Genomic DNA, 22,917 nt, shown 5'->3' with positions numbered 1-22,917 from the left:
TACTTGCATAAATCCAAAGCTCGGTTGGGGTGAATGTTCCTTAAGCAATATACCGTATTTTTCGCTCTATAACACGCACCTGACCATAACACGCACATAGTTTTTAGAGGAGGAAAACAAGAAAAAAAATACTCCTAAACGAAACAGTGGATGTATGATTTTAGTGGTTCATGCTGTGGCCACAGACATGTGATCTGACAGTGAGTTTGGAATAGCCCAATGCAAAAATCCTGAGGATCCATGTGGATCCGTGCTTTGTAACCACGTTTTAAGTGGGGAGGGAAGGAAAAGCACTCAAGGGACAAGGAGCACGTGTGGGATGGGTGGAGAAGGATGCTGCTAATAATGAAGAAGAGGGGTATAAGGGGAGAAGGCTCCTCTCCTCTCCCACTTTGCTCCTTTAAAGCAAGCAGGCTCTGCTTTTCTTCCTCCTTCCCGCTCATCCCCGGCTTAGCGAGCTGAAAAACTTTGCTGCTATGTAGCGAGCTTTGCTCCTTTAAAGCAAGCAGGCTCTCTGTCCCTCTCTCCTCCCCACTCAGCCGCTCCTCTCCCGCTTTGCTGTTTCAAAGCGAGCCATGGAGGAGGGAAGGAAGGGGAACCATGGATCCTCTGCTCACGACTGCAGTAGATCCCCCCCCTGCCACCCATAGGCATTCCCTCCATAACACGTACAGACATTTCAACTTACTTTCTAGGAGGAAAAAAGTGAGTGTTATGGTGCAAAAAATACGGTACTTCCTTTGATTTTACACCAGGCATAGGCAAACTCGGCCCTCCAGATTTTTTGGGACTACAACTCCCATCATCCCTAGCTAACAGGACCAGCGGTCAGGGATGATGGGAGTTGTAGTCCCAAGCCATCTGGAGGGCCGAGTTTGCCCATGCCTGTTTTAGGCAATGCACCTATGCAGAGCAGTGAGCATTAACTTAGAAAAGGTTTATGTGTGAGAGAAGGGAGAATATGCATCTAGTTTTAAGACAGTGCTTGGCACCTGCAGTTTTACAAAGCACTTGCAGTGAGAAATAACAAGAGCTCCATGAGAGGATAATTTTAATGATGGGTGAAGCTCCAGAGGTAGAAATGCCTGTGCTCTTCTTTTACGTTGAGACAAGAGTGAAGCCTGTTGCAGGCCGGAGCCTCGAGTACCCCACTGGAACAAACACAGCACCTCAGATCGCAAATGGAGCAGTCCTTTTACCGATTTTCCTCAGTAAAATAAAACCTCTCTTGTGAGGAAAAAGACATGAGCTGACTCAAGGTGCACAATTTGAAGAAAGAATAAATGTTGGATTTTAGTATAAAGTGTTACACTCTGCAAAAGTCTGGCGGCAGTACCAGCATGAATCACAAGGAAGGAAGGCCAGAAGCGACAGCTGCCTAGGAATGGATCTTTAGGGACCTGGTCTGCATAGGCAGCATACGATGCTCAGGATGTTTGAAATAAGTATTACAGCATCTTCTCTACTGGATAGCCCTGCTGGATTAATGTGGGAGATAACCTATGGAAAACAGGGTGACGGGACAGGAAGAAGTGGGGCTCAGCAAGTCCAAAAGGTTATGCTGACCTTCGCATTCTTGTACTGCATTCAAATATTTTATTAGGTTATTCAAATAATGTTTACTTATCCTATCTAAAAACATTTCCTGTGTTTCCTAGCTTGAAAGATGTAATTGCCAAATGCAGGAGGCTTTAAAAACAAACTAACATAAAATACTGATCCGTTAGTATGGTAAATCATTTGCCCGAAAAAGAGAATAGGAAGCAGAGAGAACTAACCGATTTGTCTGTTGCCTTTCCTGTCAAGATCGCCCTCGCCTTAGCTTTGGTTAGCGGGAAGGACTTTATGTATGAATCATACAGGAGCTTGGCAAGGGCCCGCAGGTCAGCAGACTCGGGATTTAGCTGGTCGATATCACTTGAAATCTCCGCCAAGAGCTTCTCCTTCTCAGCCTGTGGCATTCGCCCAAACCGGATAGCTGAAGAAAGGAGAGCAGGGAAAGGAAAAATGTTACAACAGGAATGAAGCGCAGCTAACATGCAATTGTAAAACTCTTTGCAAATGCTATTTGTATAGGCAAAGTCTCCTTCTACAGCTTTTCAAGATGGATTCTTAAATTAAAAAATGGGGAAAGTGTATTAAAAAGAATGGAAACATATTGATAAACCCATAAAATGTGCAGGCCGTGATAGAGCTTCATAGACCAGTACCTGAGAGCATCTGGGCTTGGCAACCTGAGATCACAAGCCTGCAACAAGTTGTGTGGTTAATTAGGAAAATTTAGAGGTATTTTGTTCATTTGACTAGGAGCCTGAATAGAGAGGCTCCAATTCATTTCAAGGGCATGTGTATTTGGCAGTTGGGTGTCCAAGTGACTGGTGTTGCCAGCGCCTCATGATTAGGCTGGCCTTCATCAGAGCCGTCAAACATCAATACATCAGTACCAATAAACAAATTTAAGCCTCTCTGAATCTTAAGCGTCTCTGAAAATAAGTCTCTTGAAATAAAGGAGGGAAAAGTGGGAGGATGAATTGTGGTCAGGCTGTGGGAGTATGCTAGATTAGACATTTGATAAATGAGGTGTCCAACATTATCTCCCTATACACTGCACAGCAACTTTGCACAGTTTCCGAGGGCCATTTTTATTTATATATTTATTTTTAGTATGTGAGCACTCAACACACCCTTGGTTACATCATGTTGCTGGGTCAGAAGCAGCATTTTCCTCACACCTGGAAAGAGCCTCTGATGGCCCCAAACACAAGGAAAACTTTGATCAGCGGCTTGCTTCAGTGCTTGTCACCGGGGATGGACACTGATTTATTTCCATCATAGTTGGCTTTCAGTGACCCCTGTTTCCAAGAAGGAGCACCTCCTGGATCTCCAGCCATTTCAGTCTGGGTACTGGGTACTCTCCTGGCATGTCCCACAGAGGAACTTACGGTCTTCAAACAAAAACATCCTGAAGATCCCAGGCCACAGAGAGGTTAGGCTGGCCTCAACCAGAGCCAGGGCTTTTTCAGCTGTGGCTCCGATCTGGTGGAACGCTCTGCCACAAGAGACTAGGACCCTGCGGGACTTGACATCTTTCTGCAGGGCCTGCAAGACAGAGCTGTTCCACCAGGCCTTTGGTCAGGGCACAGCCTGACTCCCTCCTTTGGCAGTCTTCACAGAACTCTAGCCCAATGGTTGCCATCAATTTGATTTGAATTAATTTTAGAATGGAATGATTTTAGAATGTTGTACAATTTTATTGTTGTTAGCCGCCCTGAGCCCGGCTTTGGCTGGGGCGGGCGGGATATAAATAAAATTAATTATTATTATTACTTTGGGGATCAATTCTTCACACCACCATTAGAACTGAATGGGGCCTAGCAGCTCCACAGGGAGCAGAGGCTCTCTTAGTATGGTGCAAATTTAGACATCTTTCTAAAACTATCCCCTCCCTATGCTTTCTTCCAATAGAAACCTTTGAATAAATGGCCTACTGATATTTGCTTTGGACTCCAGCATGAAGTATCCTTTCCCCCCTGCACAGACAGCCTATACATTTCATCAGTTGCCAACAACATTTGCCAGTGAGAAATCATTGTCAAGCTGCCTGACGCTTTGCTGTTGGGAGGAATGGTTTACTGCGTATCCTCAAACCTCATACATTAAGCCAAAGCCTGCATGTGGAAAATCTCAGCATCCAAATAGGTTGAATTTGTTCTTGCTGGGTGAAATTGTACATGCATTATGTCTGTGATCAAAGTGTTGGATTAAAAGACATAGGAAACCAAAATGTAGCCCTTAGTCTATAGACTAGGGGTGGCTAACCCATGGTCTGTTGGCTATGTCTGGACCCAATAGGGTTTTTGTGGTCACCAAGATCTCTAATATTCTGGCTGAATTGTCCCTCAGTGTAGTGCTGCAGAGTGCCCACTGTGGTGTTGTGGGTCATTCACCAGCACTCCAAACCCTGAGCACCTCTGCCTTCTCCCTCTGAAGTACCACCATTGCAAGGAGGTCTTAGTGCTCCAGAAACAGTGAGGAATTGTCAACATGGTGCTAATGTGGAATGTTTTGCAGTTTCAGCTGTATGTATTCTATGTATCTTGAAGAGCTGTGAGCTTCCCTTTCGAAAAGTGGCGACGGTATTATTTACAGTCTTCATTTCTACCACACATTTCCATGTACTTAGGCTTTATAGCCCTTAATAGAGCAGGCAACTGACAACCCCTGTGTTCCTAAGCTGCCCTGCTGTGTTTGCCTGCAATAAACTCACAGTAAAGCACATTACACCTTTAACAATCTGAGAATTTCCTAGGTAAGTGCTATAAACCTCAGGTGCTGGAGATCAGCTTAAGTTGCATTGTGTCATGTGGCTTCCCTTCTCAAGTCATAGAAAGCAACTGTAGATGATGGACAGGATGTGATAGCTAATGGAAAATCCAGACAATCAGGCTACCACCCTAAAATGGCAAGTTCTCGTATGGAAAAATATGGTCAGGTTAAAATTATGTTGTATTCAACATTCAGGTTCGTTAGGAATATGAATAAGAGTTTTGGCACAGCTGAGTTGAAAATTTGTTAGAACTTTCCCGTTGCTTATAAATAGTAATGAATATCATTTATTTTAGTCTATAACTAGTAGTTTCAATGCTACGCTATTTCTGAACACCCAGTGGAATTGATACATTAATCCAGGCTTCCTCAACCTCGGCCCTCCAGAAGTTTTGAGACTACAATTCCCATCATCCCTAACCACTGGTCCTGCAAGCTAGAGATCATGGGAGTTGTGGGCCAAAAACATCTGGAGGGCCGAGGTTGAGGAAGCTTGCATTAATCCATACAAATGTAGGAAAGTCTGATCTTTTATGATTTTATCATTTTATTAACAGTGTGATGTTGTGGTCAGATCTTGCACTGAAAATCTGAGGTAGCACATTTATCAGTATCTTTGTAACTCCGAATAGTGAAGTCACAAACAATTTACACAGTGTTTGCTCTTCCTAGCAAAAACATACAATAAATGGGAAGCATGTGAGGAGAAAGTTAACCTGTTGGATAACTAGCTAGCATGAAATGAGAGGCGTATTTATCAGTCAGGGTGGCATTTGGTATTACAAAAGGCACAGGCCTGTAGCTGAAAATGGCAATCCATTGTCAAGTACTGTACTTTCCCTTTTCATGTAACATAAAACTTACTCCAGTATTATTATACTGTGTTTCTTCTTGTCCTTTGACAGCAGCAGCTAAAGTTCTGGTTTAGGGACAAGGATAAGTAAGTTGTACGACAGTGTTTGCATGTCACAGTAATAGTACTTAAAAGTTTACCATGAATGCACAGAAGGCTCCCGCTTTGTTCTTGCCCTCTAGCAAACAAGGGAAACACATCATAATCCCTGTTATATACAAACAAGAGATCACAGTTTCTTGTACTGATAATAAACTACCATGTTGTGCCAAGGTTTGCTCTTGGCTTTCCGGTCACAGCCTGCTTGGAGTGAAACAAACCACAATCCCTGTCTCAGACATAACACTAAACCAGGGATTGTGCTATGTTTTCTTTGCCGGCTAGAGAGGAGGAGGAGGAGGAACAGTGGTGTGATCTCTCCGTGCAAAGTGGGCCACTACAGGGGAGTGGAGACGGGGTAACTTGAAACAGGGTTGCAGATCCTCACAGCAGCCACATGACTTGCTTAACAGCTAGCTTTGTCTGGAGCGTTCCCGCTGCTTGTGGAGAGGTCCGCGAAGCCTGGAGAGCGAGAGGGGTCGGTGCGCACCTACCGCTCTCGCTCTCCAGGCTTCAGCGAAAGCCTGCATTCGCCCCATAGGACACACACACATTTCCCCTTCATTTTTGGAGGGGAAAAAGTGCGCCCTATAGGGCGAAAAATACGGTAGTTCCCACTCACAATGATGAAGAAACAGCCTAGATCTCCAGTCCACACTGAAAGACAGGGAGCTATCAGACAGCTGCAAGAATTGGTGGATCATACCAAGGAGACGGAGATATAAAACTACTGCCAAATCTTTTAAAGAATTGCTACATTTTTCATTCTGATTCCTAGTATGAAGCATAGGTTTCAGCGGGAGTCACTGTAATTTGGTTTTATCTTTTAAAAGCTTTTCTTAACAACAGTGGAAGTCTAAGAAGTTCTACAAAAATATTTGCGAAGGTTTTTGTCCTTAAAAAAACAAAACACAAAATCATATTTGAGAGAATATTTATCATAACAATTTGTTTGTTGGTATTAGCATACCAAATTAAGATTTCCTTTTGGCGTCAGCAAACTGCATTTTATTATGAGAATAACAAAAACCACACTGACTATATTTTCCCAGTCATGCCTGCAATTCTTTTCTCTTTGAATTACATAAGTCTTTATGTTATGACATTCTATTCCTGTTTTCATCTGGCTTTGCCAAGGAAAGTCTCCAGAATCTTCATTATAATTTCTTCTCTCAAGGATTCTGATGTTAGGTATTTTCACATGAATTTATAAAGATAACCTTAAAGGACAGAGAGGATGTATTTTAAAATGTCCTGCGTCAGCACACTAAGTCTTGGCTTGGACCTCACACAACAATAAAGACTAAGCTATCTAAAACTGTGGTCATTAAGTGTGGGAGTAGAAGACCACCATCTTTCCAGATGTTGTCAGTCTCCAACGCCCATCAACTTTAGCTAACTAGGCCAATGGTCAAGGATGATGAGAGTTGTAGTTCAGCAGTATCTGGAAGACCACATGTTGCTCACTGTGGGAACGGAAGATTTTCAACACATAATAGTGGGGGTGGAGGCAGAGAAGATGCTCAAGTCCTTTCCTACGCACCACTTTTCTACAACTCCCCAAATCAATTTCCCCCCACAGACTTCCATGCTCAAATTTACAGCTATATGTGATAGAATTTGAGGCACTGATGACAAATAGTCCACTGCTCATGTAGCATATTTTCTTTTATCCAAATGTGTGGTACCTGTGCTGCCCATTTATTTTTTTTAGTAACCTCTATATTCCATGTATTAGATTGGAAACAGAAGGATACAGCTTATTTCTAAATGTATGCCTGAAATACGATGGTGCAATAACAACAGAAAACAGCAGTAGTGATGGGAACTTAAAGAATGATAAATATTGCTTGTGTACAACAGGCACGGCACATAAATAACAGCATATCACTGACAAATGCAGATCTCAACCAGCTGTTTGGCTTGGTGAGCATGTTTCTTCTTCTTTCTGGAAGGAACTTTGTGCTTGGGCTGCTGTGTGAAGTAGCACTTAATGGTCCTGCTTCAGTTTTTGTGATTGCTGGGTTTCAAACAGAGCTCCAGTAACCACAGTGGGAGTGTATCCTAGGAGCAACACTTCACATCATACTCTTCCCTACTCAAAGCTCTATCTGTGGGGTCACATAGAAACTATTTGCCTGTGTGAGCTGGCCCTTGGGCTCTCTTTATTTACAGCCATACACCTAAGTTTGTACACGTAGCTTGTGGGTACTTCAGGATTCATACTGTTGCTTGAGGCTCAAATGTCTTCAATGGTGTGCGAAGTGCCTTCCATCAGCTTCACCTTATCTGGACAGGGATAACCTAACTTGTGCTGTCTATGTTCTGGCAACCTCGAGGTTAGATTACTGCAATGTGTTTTACATGGGGCTGCCTTTGAAGATGGTTTGGAAACTGCAGGTGACACAACTTGTTTATACATGTCATAATGCCAAACTACTGGAAGAAGAAGAAGAAGAAGAAGAAGAAGAAGAAGAAGAAGAAGAAGAAGAAAGCAATATTCTCACCATTATGTGACATTCCAACTGCAAGGCATTTCTGGAATCTGCAGTACTGACATTTATTTCTGCTTTTCTTATGAATGCGACAGTTGAGATCACACCGATCATAGATTAACTTTAGCCGGATTGTTCTGCGAAAGAAACCCTTCAATGGGCATGAAGGAATGGGGAGAAAATATTAGTTATAAGGAGTCTTCCATTGCTTCCTGCCTTATCTGTAAAAATGAACATCTATCCATTTATTCCAGAGATACCTGTGCCACAATATGTGAGGGGAAATTATTCACATTACAAACAACAACCCATTGCTCAGAAGTTCAAACAGAAGAGCGAAGTATTTTATAAAATATATTTACTTAAAATAAGGTTGTCTTGGTTTCAATGGATGTTTCCATCAGTGTTTTTTTCCTGGGGGGATGCAGGGGGATACATACCCCTAAACATTTTGTGTATCTAAGTTTGGCCTCATTGAGGGGCAGTATTTCAATATGAGTAGGAAAATGAGAGTACCCCGAAACAGTTTTTTTAAAGCACTGATTACCATCACAAGCATGCAGGCTTGGAGGTAGCTATGATTTACATAACTACAAGTTACGAACTTGTTACATGTAGCATAGTAGAAAAATATTGACTTTAGGTGTAACAATTGTTTATTTTATTGATTGTAACTTTGCAAAAATAATATCCTAAATAGTAATTTGGAGAAACCTATTTTTAAAAAAATATTTACAGCGCTGTTTTAAAGAAATGCATTTCTGTAATTTGAAAGACTATGTATGACAAAAAAAAAAAAATGTTATAGCTTGAACAGCTTTGGATGTCTTGTGAGAAGTGTGATTTCTGTTTATTTGGCGGCCCTTGACTGTATGAGAGACACTCTCCTATTTCTGTTGAACTCCTACCTGAAGATGCATTTTGTCTCCTTAGAATATTACGATTCAGCTTCCATTTCAACTAGAAATGGAAGGCATTTCTAGTTGAAATCAGCTTAGAAATCAGCTTAGAACAGATAATACATGTGAAAGTTCCATGTCCTGTTCACTCATCAGAAGCTGTGTGATCTTGCATCTCAGATCATGGCAAAGGAATAAATGTTTTGAAATGATAGAAAACTTTTTAAAAGGGACAAATTTTACTGGAGACTGCCTACCTTGCAACCTTCACATGCATGCACTCCGTAATGGAATCCAGACGCTTTGTCTCCGCAAACCCTGCATTCAATAGCCATTAGAGAATTGGAGGTCTCTTCATGAGGTTTATTGTACATCTGCACTTTTTCTGAGAAGTATGGTGGAGAAGGAGGCTCCATCTTGATTTCATCTGAACAAGAGAAAGAGTTTTAAAGGGGAATTAACTGTAATCTTGAAATGCTTGTCAACATAGGCAAAACTGGCAACAGATCTATCTAGTTACAATTAGCAATCAATAAATTAAATGTACCTATGAAGCAGCCACATCTAGCAAAGGGCTATGGAGAAGGTATTAGGTCAACAGCCTGAACTATGAGCTGGGAATGTGTGGGGCAAATATCATTTCAGTCATTAACTCAGTGGCATGTCTTGAACAAACCACTGGCCAGGTCAGGTGTCATAACCAAATCATGGTTTCGCCCTCAGACTCACACACCCATTTCTTCCTCTATCTTCTCCTCTCCACTCCGATCGTAAACATCTTGGCTGACAATTTGTACAGACTAGATGTTACAGCAAAGTACAGCTGCAGTAATCATAGTTTGCTGTGACATGCAACCTGGAAAATTTTTAATTGCCACAAATCATAGTTGGCCTCTAAACCAGAACTGGGTATCTCATTCAAACAGTGGTTTCAACTGAGGTAAACATACAGGGTTGTAGGCCTGATCAGAATAAAGGCATCCTAGTTATATACATTTATATAAAAATGTAAATAGACTATATACTATATTTAGTTTAAACAAAAGGGGAGAGCTTTATGTTTCAGATACACTATTGAAAAGGAAAGATCCGTAAACCCTTCCCAATGGCTAAAAGGAACCAAACATTTGAAATCTGACATACTCTGGCATTCTTGAAACTTCACGTCGTATTTATAGTCAACAGTCATCTGGTCAGTTCTTGTGAGAGGAGAAAGGTCCTCATAATGTTGTGAAGAAAGGCTTGAAAAATCAACTGTAGTGAAAGGCTTTATATCAAAGGAATGTGAGTGTTCATCCATCCCAGAGAAGTCCACTGGGCTAATTCCAAAGTTCATGGGCCAAAACGGCATTTCTGTATCAACCATTGTAAACCCTGAAACAAAAGAGAGATGAATGAGAGATTTTTTTGGGGTGGGACTACATGAATATAGTTCCTTAATTAAACATGGCCAACATAAAATCAATGTAGTGGGAAAACAGTAGTAGTAAAAAGAAGATGAGCAAAATGGATGCACAGAAAGTAGGGATGGGTGGATATATCAATTTCAGCTTCTAATGTTTTCAGTTTTAAAGTCCAGGTCTCTGCATTTGCATATCAGAAGTACTCATGAAAATTCATCAGTGAATTTCTACTAATATACACATATTGGTACGCAGGTTTGCCTAACATACACATTTCTGCAAAGCAATTTCCTCTAATATAGTACGTTAGAATAATAGAATCATAGAGTTGGAAGGGATCCTGAGGATCATCTAGTCCAACCCGCTTGTTATTATTTTCAGTAATATATAGCTTTTGACGCATACTTTACTCTAGCATATGCGTTTTTGTTGACGTTACTTGGTAGGCGATCTGCATTGCAAAATTTGAAGACATGCAAATTTCAAAGGATGGCTGTTTTTCAGTTTGCATATTGCTTCAGAAAGTGTGGATTAATTAGGTTCCCTTTTAAATGCAAACATAATTAAATTTCTTCCCCACCCCAACAGATAAATAGATGAAATCAAAATAGAAAGTCCATGTTCCAAAGTGAGATACTTTGGCACGCGCACGTGCGTGCGCACACACAAACAAACAACAGATGACCATGCCAGATGTGTAATGGCTTTTGAAACAACCCACATTTGCAAAGGCAAGTTTACCACGCAGCTTGGGTAAGAGAGCACTGTTTAAGAAACAAGTCAAAAGCATACATAGGACATAATAAGCAGTTGTTCTTTGGATCCCAGCCAACATTTGTGCCCTGAAAATTGCCAATCCACAGCTAACCAAAAACAGAGAACATAGCAAGGCAAAAACACAACTTTGGTTTTCGCAAGCTCAAAAAAGTAAGAGGCATAGAAACCCTGAGGGAAACTTGCTGCATCATTCCATTGAATAAAATGTGAGGATCTGAGTGATATATTGCTGTTCTTTAAAAACAAAATGTACTTTTGCAAAAAGCCCATGCCTCAAAATAGGACTGGTTAGGAGAACTTATTTTTATTATCTCTGGTTTTTATTCTGACTTGGATGGTTTTAATTTATCTGCTGTATAATCTCTTTTTCCCCTCTGGTAGCAGGGCTGGAAATCCCCCTTCCCCTGCCTGCCTGAGACAGTGATGAGGCACCTCACCACAGAATACCATGCTGGGCTAGATGAGGCTGCCTCATATGTTTCACTACTGGCATGAGAAAAGACACATAATTTTTCTAGCCACCTAGCAAAAGAATCTCCAAATTGACGCAGTAAATCTGGAACAATACCAAACCTTGATGAAAAATAAAATAAAATAATCAGGGAATTGCAAAAGGAAATGGTTACGCTGCGTCGTACTTAACAATAATAAAAGCAAGCATTTATATAGTGAATGTGTGGAGAAACTTTGGTCTTCCAGAATCTTCTGAACTACAGTCATACCTCAGGTTGCGAACATGATCCGTGCGGGAGGCACGTTCGCAACCCACAGCGCCGCGTCTGCACACATGCGTGACGCGATTCTGTCATTTTGTGTTTCTGCGCATGTGCGAGTGCTGAAACCCGGAAGTAACCTGTTCCGGTACTTCCGGGTTTGGCGTGGTCTGCAACCCGAAAACGCGCAACCCAAGGTATGACTGTATTGCAATTCAGATACCTCAGGGGGCTCAACAGTCCCCCACACCTGATATGTGTGCATTTCAAGCACATTTACCACACAATCCTTACCATCCCTACTTAGACATAAGTCCTACTGAATTCACTGGGGCTTACTTCCACATCAGTGGGGTTAGAATGGCAGCTTAAGTACTTCTCAGGAACGCTTACAAGAAGTCTGCAACGTAGTCCAGAATACATATATAACATTGAAAAGGGTTCAGGCTGAGACCACCTAGATGGTTTTCTGAACATACACACTTTACCACTTTAACACCATCATCATTATTAAATGTATATACATCCCTTCATCAAAAGATCTCCGGGTGGTTTACAGAATAAATTGCAAGGCAAAACACAAGTAAATAATTAAACCAAAACAACAAAACAATAACACCCCACTCCCCGCAGACACATTTAAAAGGCTGCAGAATATTAATCAGCCTAGTTGAAGAGGAACGTTTTTGCCTGGTGCCTAAAAATATGAAGACCCCAGGCAAACCCCTTGGCAGGGGTGCCAACTTGAATAAAATATCAGGGGACCCGGGCAAGCCCCACCTCACATAATCGATCACACATATCAATTGAATGGCAATGCCCATCAACATCGGGGGCCCGTCCCCTCAAATATTTTATGGGGGGGGCAAAGGGACCTCAACCCCTAGGAGTTGAATTAGAACCACAAAATACCCAAGATTAGAAGTAATCTTGTAAAAAAGGAGTAAAAGAAGTAAAAAAGAGAGGCTTACTTAGCTTGGGTATTTCATTTGAACTTGGGACCTGTTGGCATGTGTGGACTTTACACCTTTATGTAATAAAAAGCTGTCTGACTCTGTTTACTTTGAACCAGCTAACACCACTATGTCTTTTTCTAAGCAGCTTTTGGCGAGAAATACAGCAATATTTTATCATGTATAACGTTATAAGAATAAGGAGGAGAGGCTTGTGTCAACTTTTAACTTCCTCTGTGACATATGCAAACATTTCACAGTAGCTGGTGCCACTGCTAAGGCAGCAGATGTCCTCTGTGACCTGGGTGAGTCTGGGCATGCCTTTAAGTTTGCAATCCTAAGCATACGACTTTGGAAATAAACTCCCCTGAAACCAATGGGATTTTCTTCTGAGTAAACATGTCTAGGAGAAAGTTGGAAAAATACTGTTGTTTTGCTTTTAAAAAGCGATTACAACACTCTTTATTCGGGTAAAAGTCCTGAACATATAGGTCAGGCAAACTTGGCCCTCCAGATGTTTTGGGACTACAACTCCCATCATCCCTAGCTAACAGGACCAGTGGTCAGGGATGATGGGAACTGTAGTCTCAAAACATCTGGAGGGAAGAGTTTGCCTGTGTCTGGTATAGGTTATACTTTTGAGTCAAAAGTTTTGACTGGTGGTACTCTTGTTCAGCAAAGATAGCTTGACTAATTCTAGAACATTCTTAAGCAAAACTGGAGCAGGAGCTCAAAGAAGCAGGAGGGATGAAAGGATTCCTTGCAAAGCAGTAACTTAAAGCGATTTTACAGCCACTCCCCATCTCTTTAGAGCCTAGAAATTATGCAGTTCTGTGAAGCGGACTTCTTTAGTTGAGAATTTTCAATATCTTCACAAAACTCTTTGAGGAAAAGCCATGAAATAAAGTCAGTTTAACTTTGTGGGAAGATGGGGATGGAGTCCTGTGAGCTGCACTGCCACCTTGTCCACAAACATCAAAGCACCACTGTTTGATTTACTGCATCCTGGAAGCCATCCATGTTGGGATCCATCATCTGCTGCTCCATCACAACCACACTTTTCTTCTCAGCCATTGCAAGAGTCCCGTATTGATGCAACACAGCTTGTCCAAATGTCACAGAGATTTGCCATTGTGGTCAGGTGTTTGCTTGAAGTAGGACATTTATGGAATCTTAAGGTAAGACATTCACTCACTCACTCACTCACTCACTCACTCACCCATAAGCATTTCTAAACTGCTTAATCACACAAAGGAGGAATCAGTTCAAGAGCCCTTCTTTGCCTGTAACTCTACTTCACTAGGAGCACGTTGGTGGGTGGAACCATTGCTGCTGGCCCCCCAGACCTCAAACAGTTCAAAATATAGCTACTGTCTAAAATTAATTGTTGACTGGGACTTTAAGCTATAGGTTTAACATTCTCAAACCACAATCTGAGAAACAAACAATTATCTGTGATGATGGATGGAAAGCAATCTGGACCACCACATCCTTTTGGCCAAGTTTCAAGTATTCAGTGAGAAAATTTTGTCCGATACCAAAATTATGGCCAAAGGTTTGCAGCCTCCTTGTGCCAGAAAATGCAATGAACTAGAAATGAGTACAGCTAGTCAAGCAGTCCGGTGTCATTAAACATGATGGCATTGTGGCGCAGCAGGTAGCTGCAATGGTGCAAACGAACTAGGGTGTCAATAATACAGACACATATCAGAAAAAAATCTGGAAATTATCTAGAAATAAAATTAGAATGTGTATTTATTTAAAATGCATAAAATACTTGGAACATGGACGGTATCATAATGGGATCATCTAGGTGCCTGCAGCAATTATATGACTAGAAATTACTGCAAGTAATTTACTGAGCACAGCATTATATCAAAATAAAAAGGAACACCTTGTTCTTTAAAAACACTGCAGGCTTTATTCAGCAATGCACTAAAGCAACAGTTATTATGCTTGCTAATCATCCCAAAGCCTATACGGAAATAGATGAAGGAACATCAAAACTAGTAGCTGGCTAGATAAAATGTAACAAATGATTAACACAATGTAGAAATGGAGACTTAACTGGAGATATAGATAATGGGTGTGAAAAACTAATTTCTCTGGAAATGTTTCAGGCACCTGGTTCTCTAAAAATTAGATGCCATCCAATATTTTTAAACAATTATTTGGCTCCATGCAGGATTAGAACTTAAATAAACAATAATAATAATACTGGCTCCTGAAATTGGAGTCCTGGTTTCTAATAATCTGAAGGGTCTTTCCCCCCTCCAACTGCCAAAGGGTAATAGAAATTGTCTTGCAAAAGTATCCTGCCACTGAATGTACAGAGAGAGTTTAAGATGAGCACACACCCTAAAATTGCCATAAACCACTTAGAGGCTTTATAAACAGCTTACAATCAATTTTCCTACATTCAGGCAGTATGTAAATATTGTTAAATAAGTGAAGAATTAAGAAAAACAGATACGTAGTAAACAACAAAATTCTTAGTGGTTTATAGGGATGAGCATTGTAACAGAGAAGCAGTTAAAAGTGTTCTATAGGAACAACTAATATTTGCACACATACACAAAAACCTAATGAAGATATTTGACATTTGCTTGGATGAGTTGTCAGCTTTCATCCCCAGTGTTGTTTCTAATATTATAGTTTACACAGAATTTCTAGTGTCCTGAATAGTAGGATTAGGATCAGGGCATATTGGCCATGAACTTTTAAAGTTCTCTCACAAGGAGCTTTAGGAGGGGGAAAAGACACACTTTCTCCTTCGCAACAGTTTGCATTGTGATGTCTATATATTTCTTGTGAATTAGCCTGATCTAATTCATTTGTTGTGAATTAGCCTGGGGAAAGGGTGATTTATAAATATTTTAAATAAATAAAAGAATCATGACTAAGAGATCACCATGGTACCAACCTCTCCCCCCCTCAATCCCTGTTCACAAATTACCTATAAACCATGCTTACTCTCTGTTAACCTGAATGGCTTGCTGCACTGCATTCTAGACATTTCCTCCCTACAAACAGATGAAAATACTGTACAGCATGTTGTCCCTAGACCTGTTACAAAGAAGCAGACACAACATCCTGATTTAATACTTGTTTTTACAAAACCAGTAAAGGAAAAGTTACAAAAAAAGGAAATTCCTAGAGATACAACTAGGCAAAAAGAGAGAGAATATAATAAGGATGGGTATATGGTTTTATGTTGATTTTTATTATGACAATGACATACAAACTGTTTTTTTTTAAAAACCATTTGATCATAAGGGTGACATAAGGGAGAGCCCTGGGGATGGTGAATTGGGAGAGAGGCTGAGGCTGGCTTTCCGCTTCACATCTGTGCTAGCTGCAGGCCAGTACTGTGCTAGTTTCCATTTTGCAGTGCTAGTACCAGACAGCCTATGTACATATCTGCCCTTACACACAGCAGGCCAATAGCATGCTGCAAATATATTTACTATCTTCATAGACTCAAAATTCATATAGTAAAGATAATACCATGTTATAGTAATGTAAATATCATGTAATTGTCATTTGGTAAGAATACAGAATGTATGTATGTATGTATTTAAAATCAGCTTGGAAAACAGGGCATTGCATACTCCTTTCAGTTCCACCCAGCTAGCATGGACCATTATGTATGCATAGTCTGCCTTGTGCCATGTTGTTGTTTAAGTCTGGTCAACCTCTATGCTCCTGTTTTGCACCGTTTCTTCCTGACTTCTTCCTATCCATTGCTGTTTTGCTGTGCTGCTGCGGAGTCAGCAGAGGGAGCATAACCAGTGAACTCAGAACACATCTGACCCCATTCAGTTATGCCCTTAAACAGGAAAAGGAGTTCACCGTCAAAGTTCACTGAAGATCAAATTGCAGGTAGTAATCAAAATTAACAGTGTAAAGGAGACAAGTGAGTTTTAATGGGTTTTTTTTTGCAGTACTTCCTTCATCTTAATTATAATAGATTCATATGACAGATCCTCACCATGTTTACCTGGAAGAAAGTCCCATTGATTGACTTATGCTTCACTCTGAGACCTTGACATTAAAAGCATAGCCTATATTAATCTGTAGGCTTAGCATTCCACTGCAAGTCCCCGACTGCAATCTTCAGCCATCCTCTTACCTGTTGTACTTTTGAAGTACAAGTAGCGATGAGCCATATGTAGCACAGTGCTTTTTCTGCGTTAGTTGGCTAAATATTTCCCCCCCTCTGTCAACTTGACATTGCCTTCTGAAAACCTTGTCCTGGAACTGGGTGTTAGTGAGTGCATGTTTATCTATTTTGGACTAAATAATTGTTCTGTTTCTCCAACAGCCCTGGGCCTGTACAGGACTGGTGGGTTGTGTTTGGCTTGATGGATCACACTCACAAATTAAGGATGCTTGACCTAAAGGACTGGCAAAACACTATTTACTAAAAATATTTTTGGGGGAAGAAACAGCACATGGGTTTTTAATCTGCCCGTTTCATTAATAGCTCATGAACAGCGTGGGAAGAACCATCGTGCAGTAGTACAGCACACAGTTAAACTCCATATGGTAGTGGCCGGCAGAGTACGGCTTCGTAATGTGGAAGTCGCTGCTGATAACCAAGAGGGGTGTAGTGGCAGGGAGGTTGGTGTGGTGTGGGCACAGTGGCGGAGCCAATCCAATGTGCCTACACTGAGCCAACCTCCCTGCCACCTCTCCCTTTCCCCTCCCCTCTCTCTCGGTTGCTGGCATCATATGTAAAAAAGAAACACCACTTTCTTGGGTTGATAACCTACTGAACTTTATCTTGTCTGACCACAACTTCAGTTTCTTAGCCATAATTCAGCCCATGACCAACTCCAAGTACCTTTTCAGCACTTTGAAAGTTACATGTGCCCCCCAATAGAAAGAAGAGAGGGAGAGGGCATCTTTTACAGATCAAAATATCCAGCTCATCATGTCCATTACTTAGCATAGATCATTCACCACAGGAACCAAACAGAAGGGAGGTTGAAATGTATCTACGAGATTGTCCGAAAACATTTGGAGAACAGTCTCCACCAGTTTGATCACATTGTCCACAAGATAGAGATTTGCCACTGAGCAGAAACTGGAAAGATGCTGGGTCCTGGAAAGCCCTTTTAAGAAGAGGCCTCACAATAGCCTCTTTTCACCACCGGAAGATACAGGTTGAAGCCATGAAAATCTATTTTGCCCAGAAAAGTGGAGAAACAAATCAGAGACTACTGATGCTCCTTTAAAGTCTAATTTGTTTTGGGACAACCTAGGATTAAAGTTCCTTACTTTTGAAATTTTGATCAGGCCCCAGGCTGGACTAGATCAGATCAGATGACCAACTATGGGAATATTGCAGCAATCGACCCTAAACTGACTGCATACCATCCAAATGATAACGTCCTGTTTTTCAGCTCTTCAGCAACCTCACAGACAGTTTAAGAGGAAAATTTGTCCCAGAATTTACATATTGCAAAGATAAGCGCAAGATTTGCCAGATAAGCGCAAGATTTGCCAGTCAGGTCATTCAAGTCCTAACTAGTACTCCCTACACACAGCCAACACATTCGTTTGAAATAGATGGAGGTCTTTCTTTTCTTTGCAGTCAACATGGAAATCTCTTTTCAGCCAAGGTATGTTTTTTTTATATATATATGCTTTAAAAGGAAACATGCGTAAGAACATATCATTTTGATCTGACCAGCTGCATTATCACGAAAGTTAATCACGTGTGAGACAGAACAGAATCAGTAAAAGAAGCTTCTTTGTCAGAGAAACAAGCACACATTTGAAGGGAGACAAAATGCTCACTTATTAATTTTATAAAGCAATTCCAAACATTAGATGCAGCTGAACACATTTTTTTTAAAAGAAACACATTAACTTCATCTGTTCATTTACTTTATTGGTATCCTGCTCTTCTTTCAAGAAGTTATGGGGTAGCATATACAGGGGAATCCCAGTTTATATCCCCATAAGCACCTTTGAAGCAAATTAGGCTCAAAACTACCCAATGGACTTCACTGGTGTAAATTTTATAGTAACTCATGACGTTATCCTAGTCATTATTGCTTGGGTAGGTAAGTCTCACTGAACTTTGTGGATTTTCCTATGGGTGTACATTATACAGTGATTTGGCATTCTGCTCCTTACTTTAGAATTCTTTGATATCAAAACAATTCTTGCATTTTCTACAAGTTTACAGGGGCTCAAAAAGTTCAAATAATGCACAATGGTCTAAATTCTGTATTTTGGAGAGAGGAGGTTAAGAGAAAATACATACTTCAACTCAGAGGTAGGCAGCTTGAAATCCTATGTATTTTGCTAAGACTGAACTCCTATAACACTTACCTTAAGCTCAATGGAACTTACTTCTGAGCGGACATGTATGGGATTGCACTATCATGCTGCTTTAAAATATGTGGAATTTGAATGCTTTGAGCATGTACTGGATGGGTGGTCAGAGATGTAAAAATCTGCCTATCACTCACCTAAGATCAGTTTGTTTTCAAGAAATAAAATGCTATTACTTACAGTTCAGCATCTGGAATAACAAGGTGATAAAAGGAAAACAACCCCACTGCCAAAAGCTACTTATAGTGCAATCCTATCCTTATCTACTCAGAAGTAAGTCCCACAGAATTCAGTAAGTCCTTCTCCCAAGTGACTCTGCAATCCTTACTCCATTTTCCCATTAGTATGCATAGGATTACAGCCTTAAAGATATGTTCCATTTGAATGTTCTGTTTAAATACAACTGCTAATTAGTAAATCTTAAAACTGGCCTACACTTTTTAAAAACATAGTTAATTCCAAGCATGTGTTACTAAATATAAGATTTCCATAGCACTAAAGTATCTGTGTTCAATCACACGATCTCCACACTACGGTATAAATGTTGTTAAACCATGCTTGCAAATAGTCACCACTTAGTTGTAAATAAACATAAACAAACAAACAAACAAACAAACAAACACAGGACTAACTTAGATTGCAGCCCTATACTCATTTACACAGGAGTAAGTACTATTGATCAAACCTCTCCATTCTTAAGGAAATCAGCCCTGAGTGCTCATTGGAAGGACAGATCATGAAGCTGAGGCTCCAATACTTTGGCCACCTCATGAGAAGAGAAGACCCCCTGGAAAAGACCCTGATGTTGGGAAAGATTGAGGGCACAAGGAGAGGGGGACGACAGAGGACAAGATGGTTGGACAGTGTTCTTGAAGCTACAAACATGAGTCTGACCAAACTGCGGGAGGCAGTGGAAGACAGGAGTGCCTGGCGTGCTCTGGTCCATGGGGTCACAAAGAGTCGGACACAACTAAACGACTAAACAACAACAAGTACTATTGAACTCAACAGGGCTTATTTCCATGCAAACAGGATTGTATTGGACAGTATGTGTGGGCAGGCAGACAAGTAAAAGTGTTTGTTTTACTGATTTTGTAATTCTGTGTTAAACTTTATGGATTTTTTTTACAATGGACATGTTTTGGCCTGCAGGTCTCTTATAAGTACAGCACAGATGTCAAAGTATCCTACAGTCATTGTAATACTTTTGTTAGCTACTCAGTCTACATGCGAGGGAAATAATTTGACATAATTAATATTAAGTACTACTTCACCAGTTCCAAACACACCAGCTGAACTCCTGATGAAACACGCTTAGGGTTGGGCTGCAAATCATTTCAATATCCTTATCTTCTTTATTTGAAGATTGCCCCCTTTCAGTTTTAAGAGAACTGGCTTCCACATAAGTAGCTCAGGAATTTGGTGTGGTAAACTCAACTCAATAATTAACAAGCTTAAAGATTTTATTTGTTTATGATGGCACAACAGCAGCCTTTATGACTTTACTTTTGGCTATAATTGGCTTGTGGCTACTCAGGAAGATCACAAGTTACCCAACATGCCTACTTAGAGCCGAACTAAATGAGGTAATACAGATCTATGACCAGATCTCCCAGGTCTATTAAATTTTGGCTAATAGCAGGTGTCCAAGTTAGATCTGGAAAAATGCTATGGCTATGCTAGTGTTATAGTTCCAGGTGCCTGCATCTCCAGACATACATAATTTTTTTTAATCCCCAATAAATATTTGTTTCACACATTACATATCAACAAACATTTGTCTGACACTGAACGTACGCTTCCAAGGAAGCTCTGGCTAACCCTAGCTCCCTGACGATTGTACAAGTATAATGCACATATTTTCACAATGCCTGTTTTGTCACATTCTACATTGAAAACATTTTTGTGTGTATGCCTAAAAACATAATGTGTAAAGAAGTCAAAAGTCAAATTTCAAGTCCTAATGGATTTCAAGTCTTTGGAGCAAAGCCATACTATGATCAGCTAAATTTTAATGTAGGCCCAAACTTGTGGCAGCCATATTTGTTGTCTGTGTGCTGCCCACACACGTGGAGTGCCTAATTCTAACATCAGTGAGACTGCACAGGTGGGGAGAGGTGATCTTGCATCTCAAGCATCTCTCACTTAGCTTGGCTTAGTGCCAATGTCAAAGGGGAAGGGGAAGAGTGGAGTTTAACAGTATGTCTTACTTATTTTTTTAAAAAAAGTATTTCCCTTGAAATTGTGCCATTAATGTGTCATTAATGTGCCAGAAGGAGACCTAGTTCCATATTTAGTAGCATGACACAATTAGTTCCTGATCTTTGCCAGCTGGAGCAAAGGTTTTCACTCAGAGGTCAGTTTTTATGATTACAAAACTCATACCAGCTAGCCAAATCATGGCAGAGTGGGAAGGATCAAATGTGTGGGATCTCACAGAAGAGATCACAACCACTCTGCTCTTCTGCTGACCTAAGTCATGCTTTGGCTTAGCATGACTTTCAAACCTGGGCTCATGTTTTAGCTCTCCTAGATAAACCACAAGCTGGAAGCCATATGACAAGCCTTAGTTGCATCTTGTGGGTTGTCTGGAGAGAGCTAAACCACAAACACAGGCTTGGATTGCATGCTAAACCAAACCATGGCTTAACACAGCACAGCAGCAGAACAACCAGGAAGGAGCAATGGTGCCTCAGCTTCCTCTCTGGGAGCCTGCAGGTGTTCTCGTTTGTACTAAACAAGGGTTTGGCTTAGGATTGCATGCAAATACATTTGCAAATACATTAGTTGCCTGAAGGACGTGGGTGGTGTTGTGGGTTAAACCACAGAACCTAGGACTTGCCGATCAGAAGCTCGGGGGTTCAAATCCCTGCGACAGGGTGAGCTTCCGTTACTTGGTTCCTGCTCCTGCCAACCTAGCAGTTCGAAATCACGTCAAAGTGCAAGTAGATAAATAGGTGCGCTGCTTTCCGTGCGCTGCTCTGGTTCGCCAGAAGTGGCTTAGTCATGCTGGCCACATGACCAGGAAGCTATACGCCGGCTCCCTCGGCCAATAAAGCAAGATGAGCTCCACAACCCCAGAGTCGGCCACGACTGGACCTAATGGTCAGGGGTCCCTTTACCTTTACATTAGTTACCTACTAGTATTTAATGAGATGAAACAGAGAGGAGTACCTATTATTTTAATCAATTTCACTTGTCATTTCAAGCTCATTTGATTGAACATGAAGGAAATTCTTTATTCATTTTTCCATAAACTGAAGATCCGCTTTTCTAATGAGTATACCTTTACCTTAGAAGAACTCAGATAAATGGGTTTATTTCACAGGTAAGAGTTCTAAAGCAGAATCAATAAATTTTCATTTCTATTATTTAAATATGCCAATTGCATATCAGAGATGTCCAAACTGAAAATATTGCTGCACCATGGAACAGTATTTCAGGGTTCCTAACACTGTTTCAGAAATATCTATGATGCTAAGTTTATGTGGTTAACTTGTATACATTAGTTTAATGTCTGCTAAAGCTAAAGCTACAGTACTGCAAAGCAACTGAGAAAGAGCAAAAAAGAGAAAGGGCAAAAAAGAGAGCCAGTGTGGTGTAGTGGTTAAGAGTGATAGACTCGTAATCTGGGGAACCGGGTTCGTGTCCCTGCTCCTCCACATGCAGCTGCTGGGTGACCTTGGGCCAGTCACACTTCTCTGAAGTCTCTCAGCCCTACTCACCTCACAGAGTGTTTGTTGTGGGGGAGGAAGGGAAAGGAGAATGTTAGCCGCTTTGAGACTCCTTCGGGTAGTGATAAAGCGGGATATCAAATCTAAACTCTTCATTAATTTTCACTGGGGAGCTGGGTTTCTGATAATATGAGCAATATTTCCTATGTCACCTTCATCTTTTTGATTGACTCTTCTTAATTTCTGTGTGCCTAATTCCAGCTTCTCCCCTTTTGTGGCACCATCCCTGAATGTATCATTCTGAACTGGCATCTCCCCAATACCTGTCAGCTTTCACCCAGAAGTCCATGAGGAACCTGTACAACTGACATGAAAGC

At 40.9% G+C, this 22,917-nt stretch overlaps 1 protein-coding gene across 4 annotated transcripts in view; it reads right to left on the bottom strand.

The window, feature by feature from the left end:
* Window positions 1-22,917, bottom strand: part of PPARG (peroxisome proliferator activated receptor gamma) — a 61,206-nt gene that overhangs the window by 14,099 nt on the left and 24,190 nt on the right. For 3 of the 4 annotated variants that reach the window (XM_082211966.1, XM_082211969.1, XM_082211968.1), the window contains 4 exons: window positions 9,816-10,046; window positions 8,930-9,099; window positions 7,786-7,924; window positions 1,779-1,978 (listed from right to left, as the gene is read on the bottom strand). In XM_082211966.1, the coding sequence (XP_082068092.1) occupies window positions 1,779-1,978; window positions 7,786-7,924; window positions 8,930-9,099; window positions 9,816-10,038 (732 nt within the window). In that variant the 5' untranslated portion in view covers window positions 10,039-10,046. Of the gene's footprint in view, window positions 1-1,778; window positions 1,979-7,785; window positions 7,925-8,929; window positions 9,100-9,815; window positions 10,047-13,517; window positions 13,542-22,917 lie in introns of those variants that run through there. The other variant, XM_082211967.1, reaches the window with a different exon arrangement.

Source organism: Podarcis vaucheri (assembly GCF_965113315.1).
Source record: "Podarcis vaucheri genome assembly, chromosome: 2".
NCBI classification, from domain to species: Eukaryota; Metazoa; Chordata; class Lepidosauria; order Squamata; family Lacertidae; genus Podarcis; species Podarcis vaucheri.
Note: the sequence above shows the minus strand (reverse complement) of the source record. Positions and strands in the feature narration are given on the sequence as shown.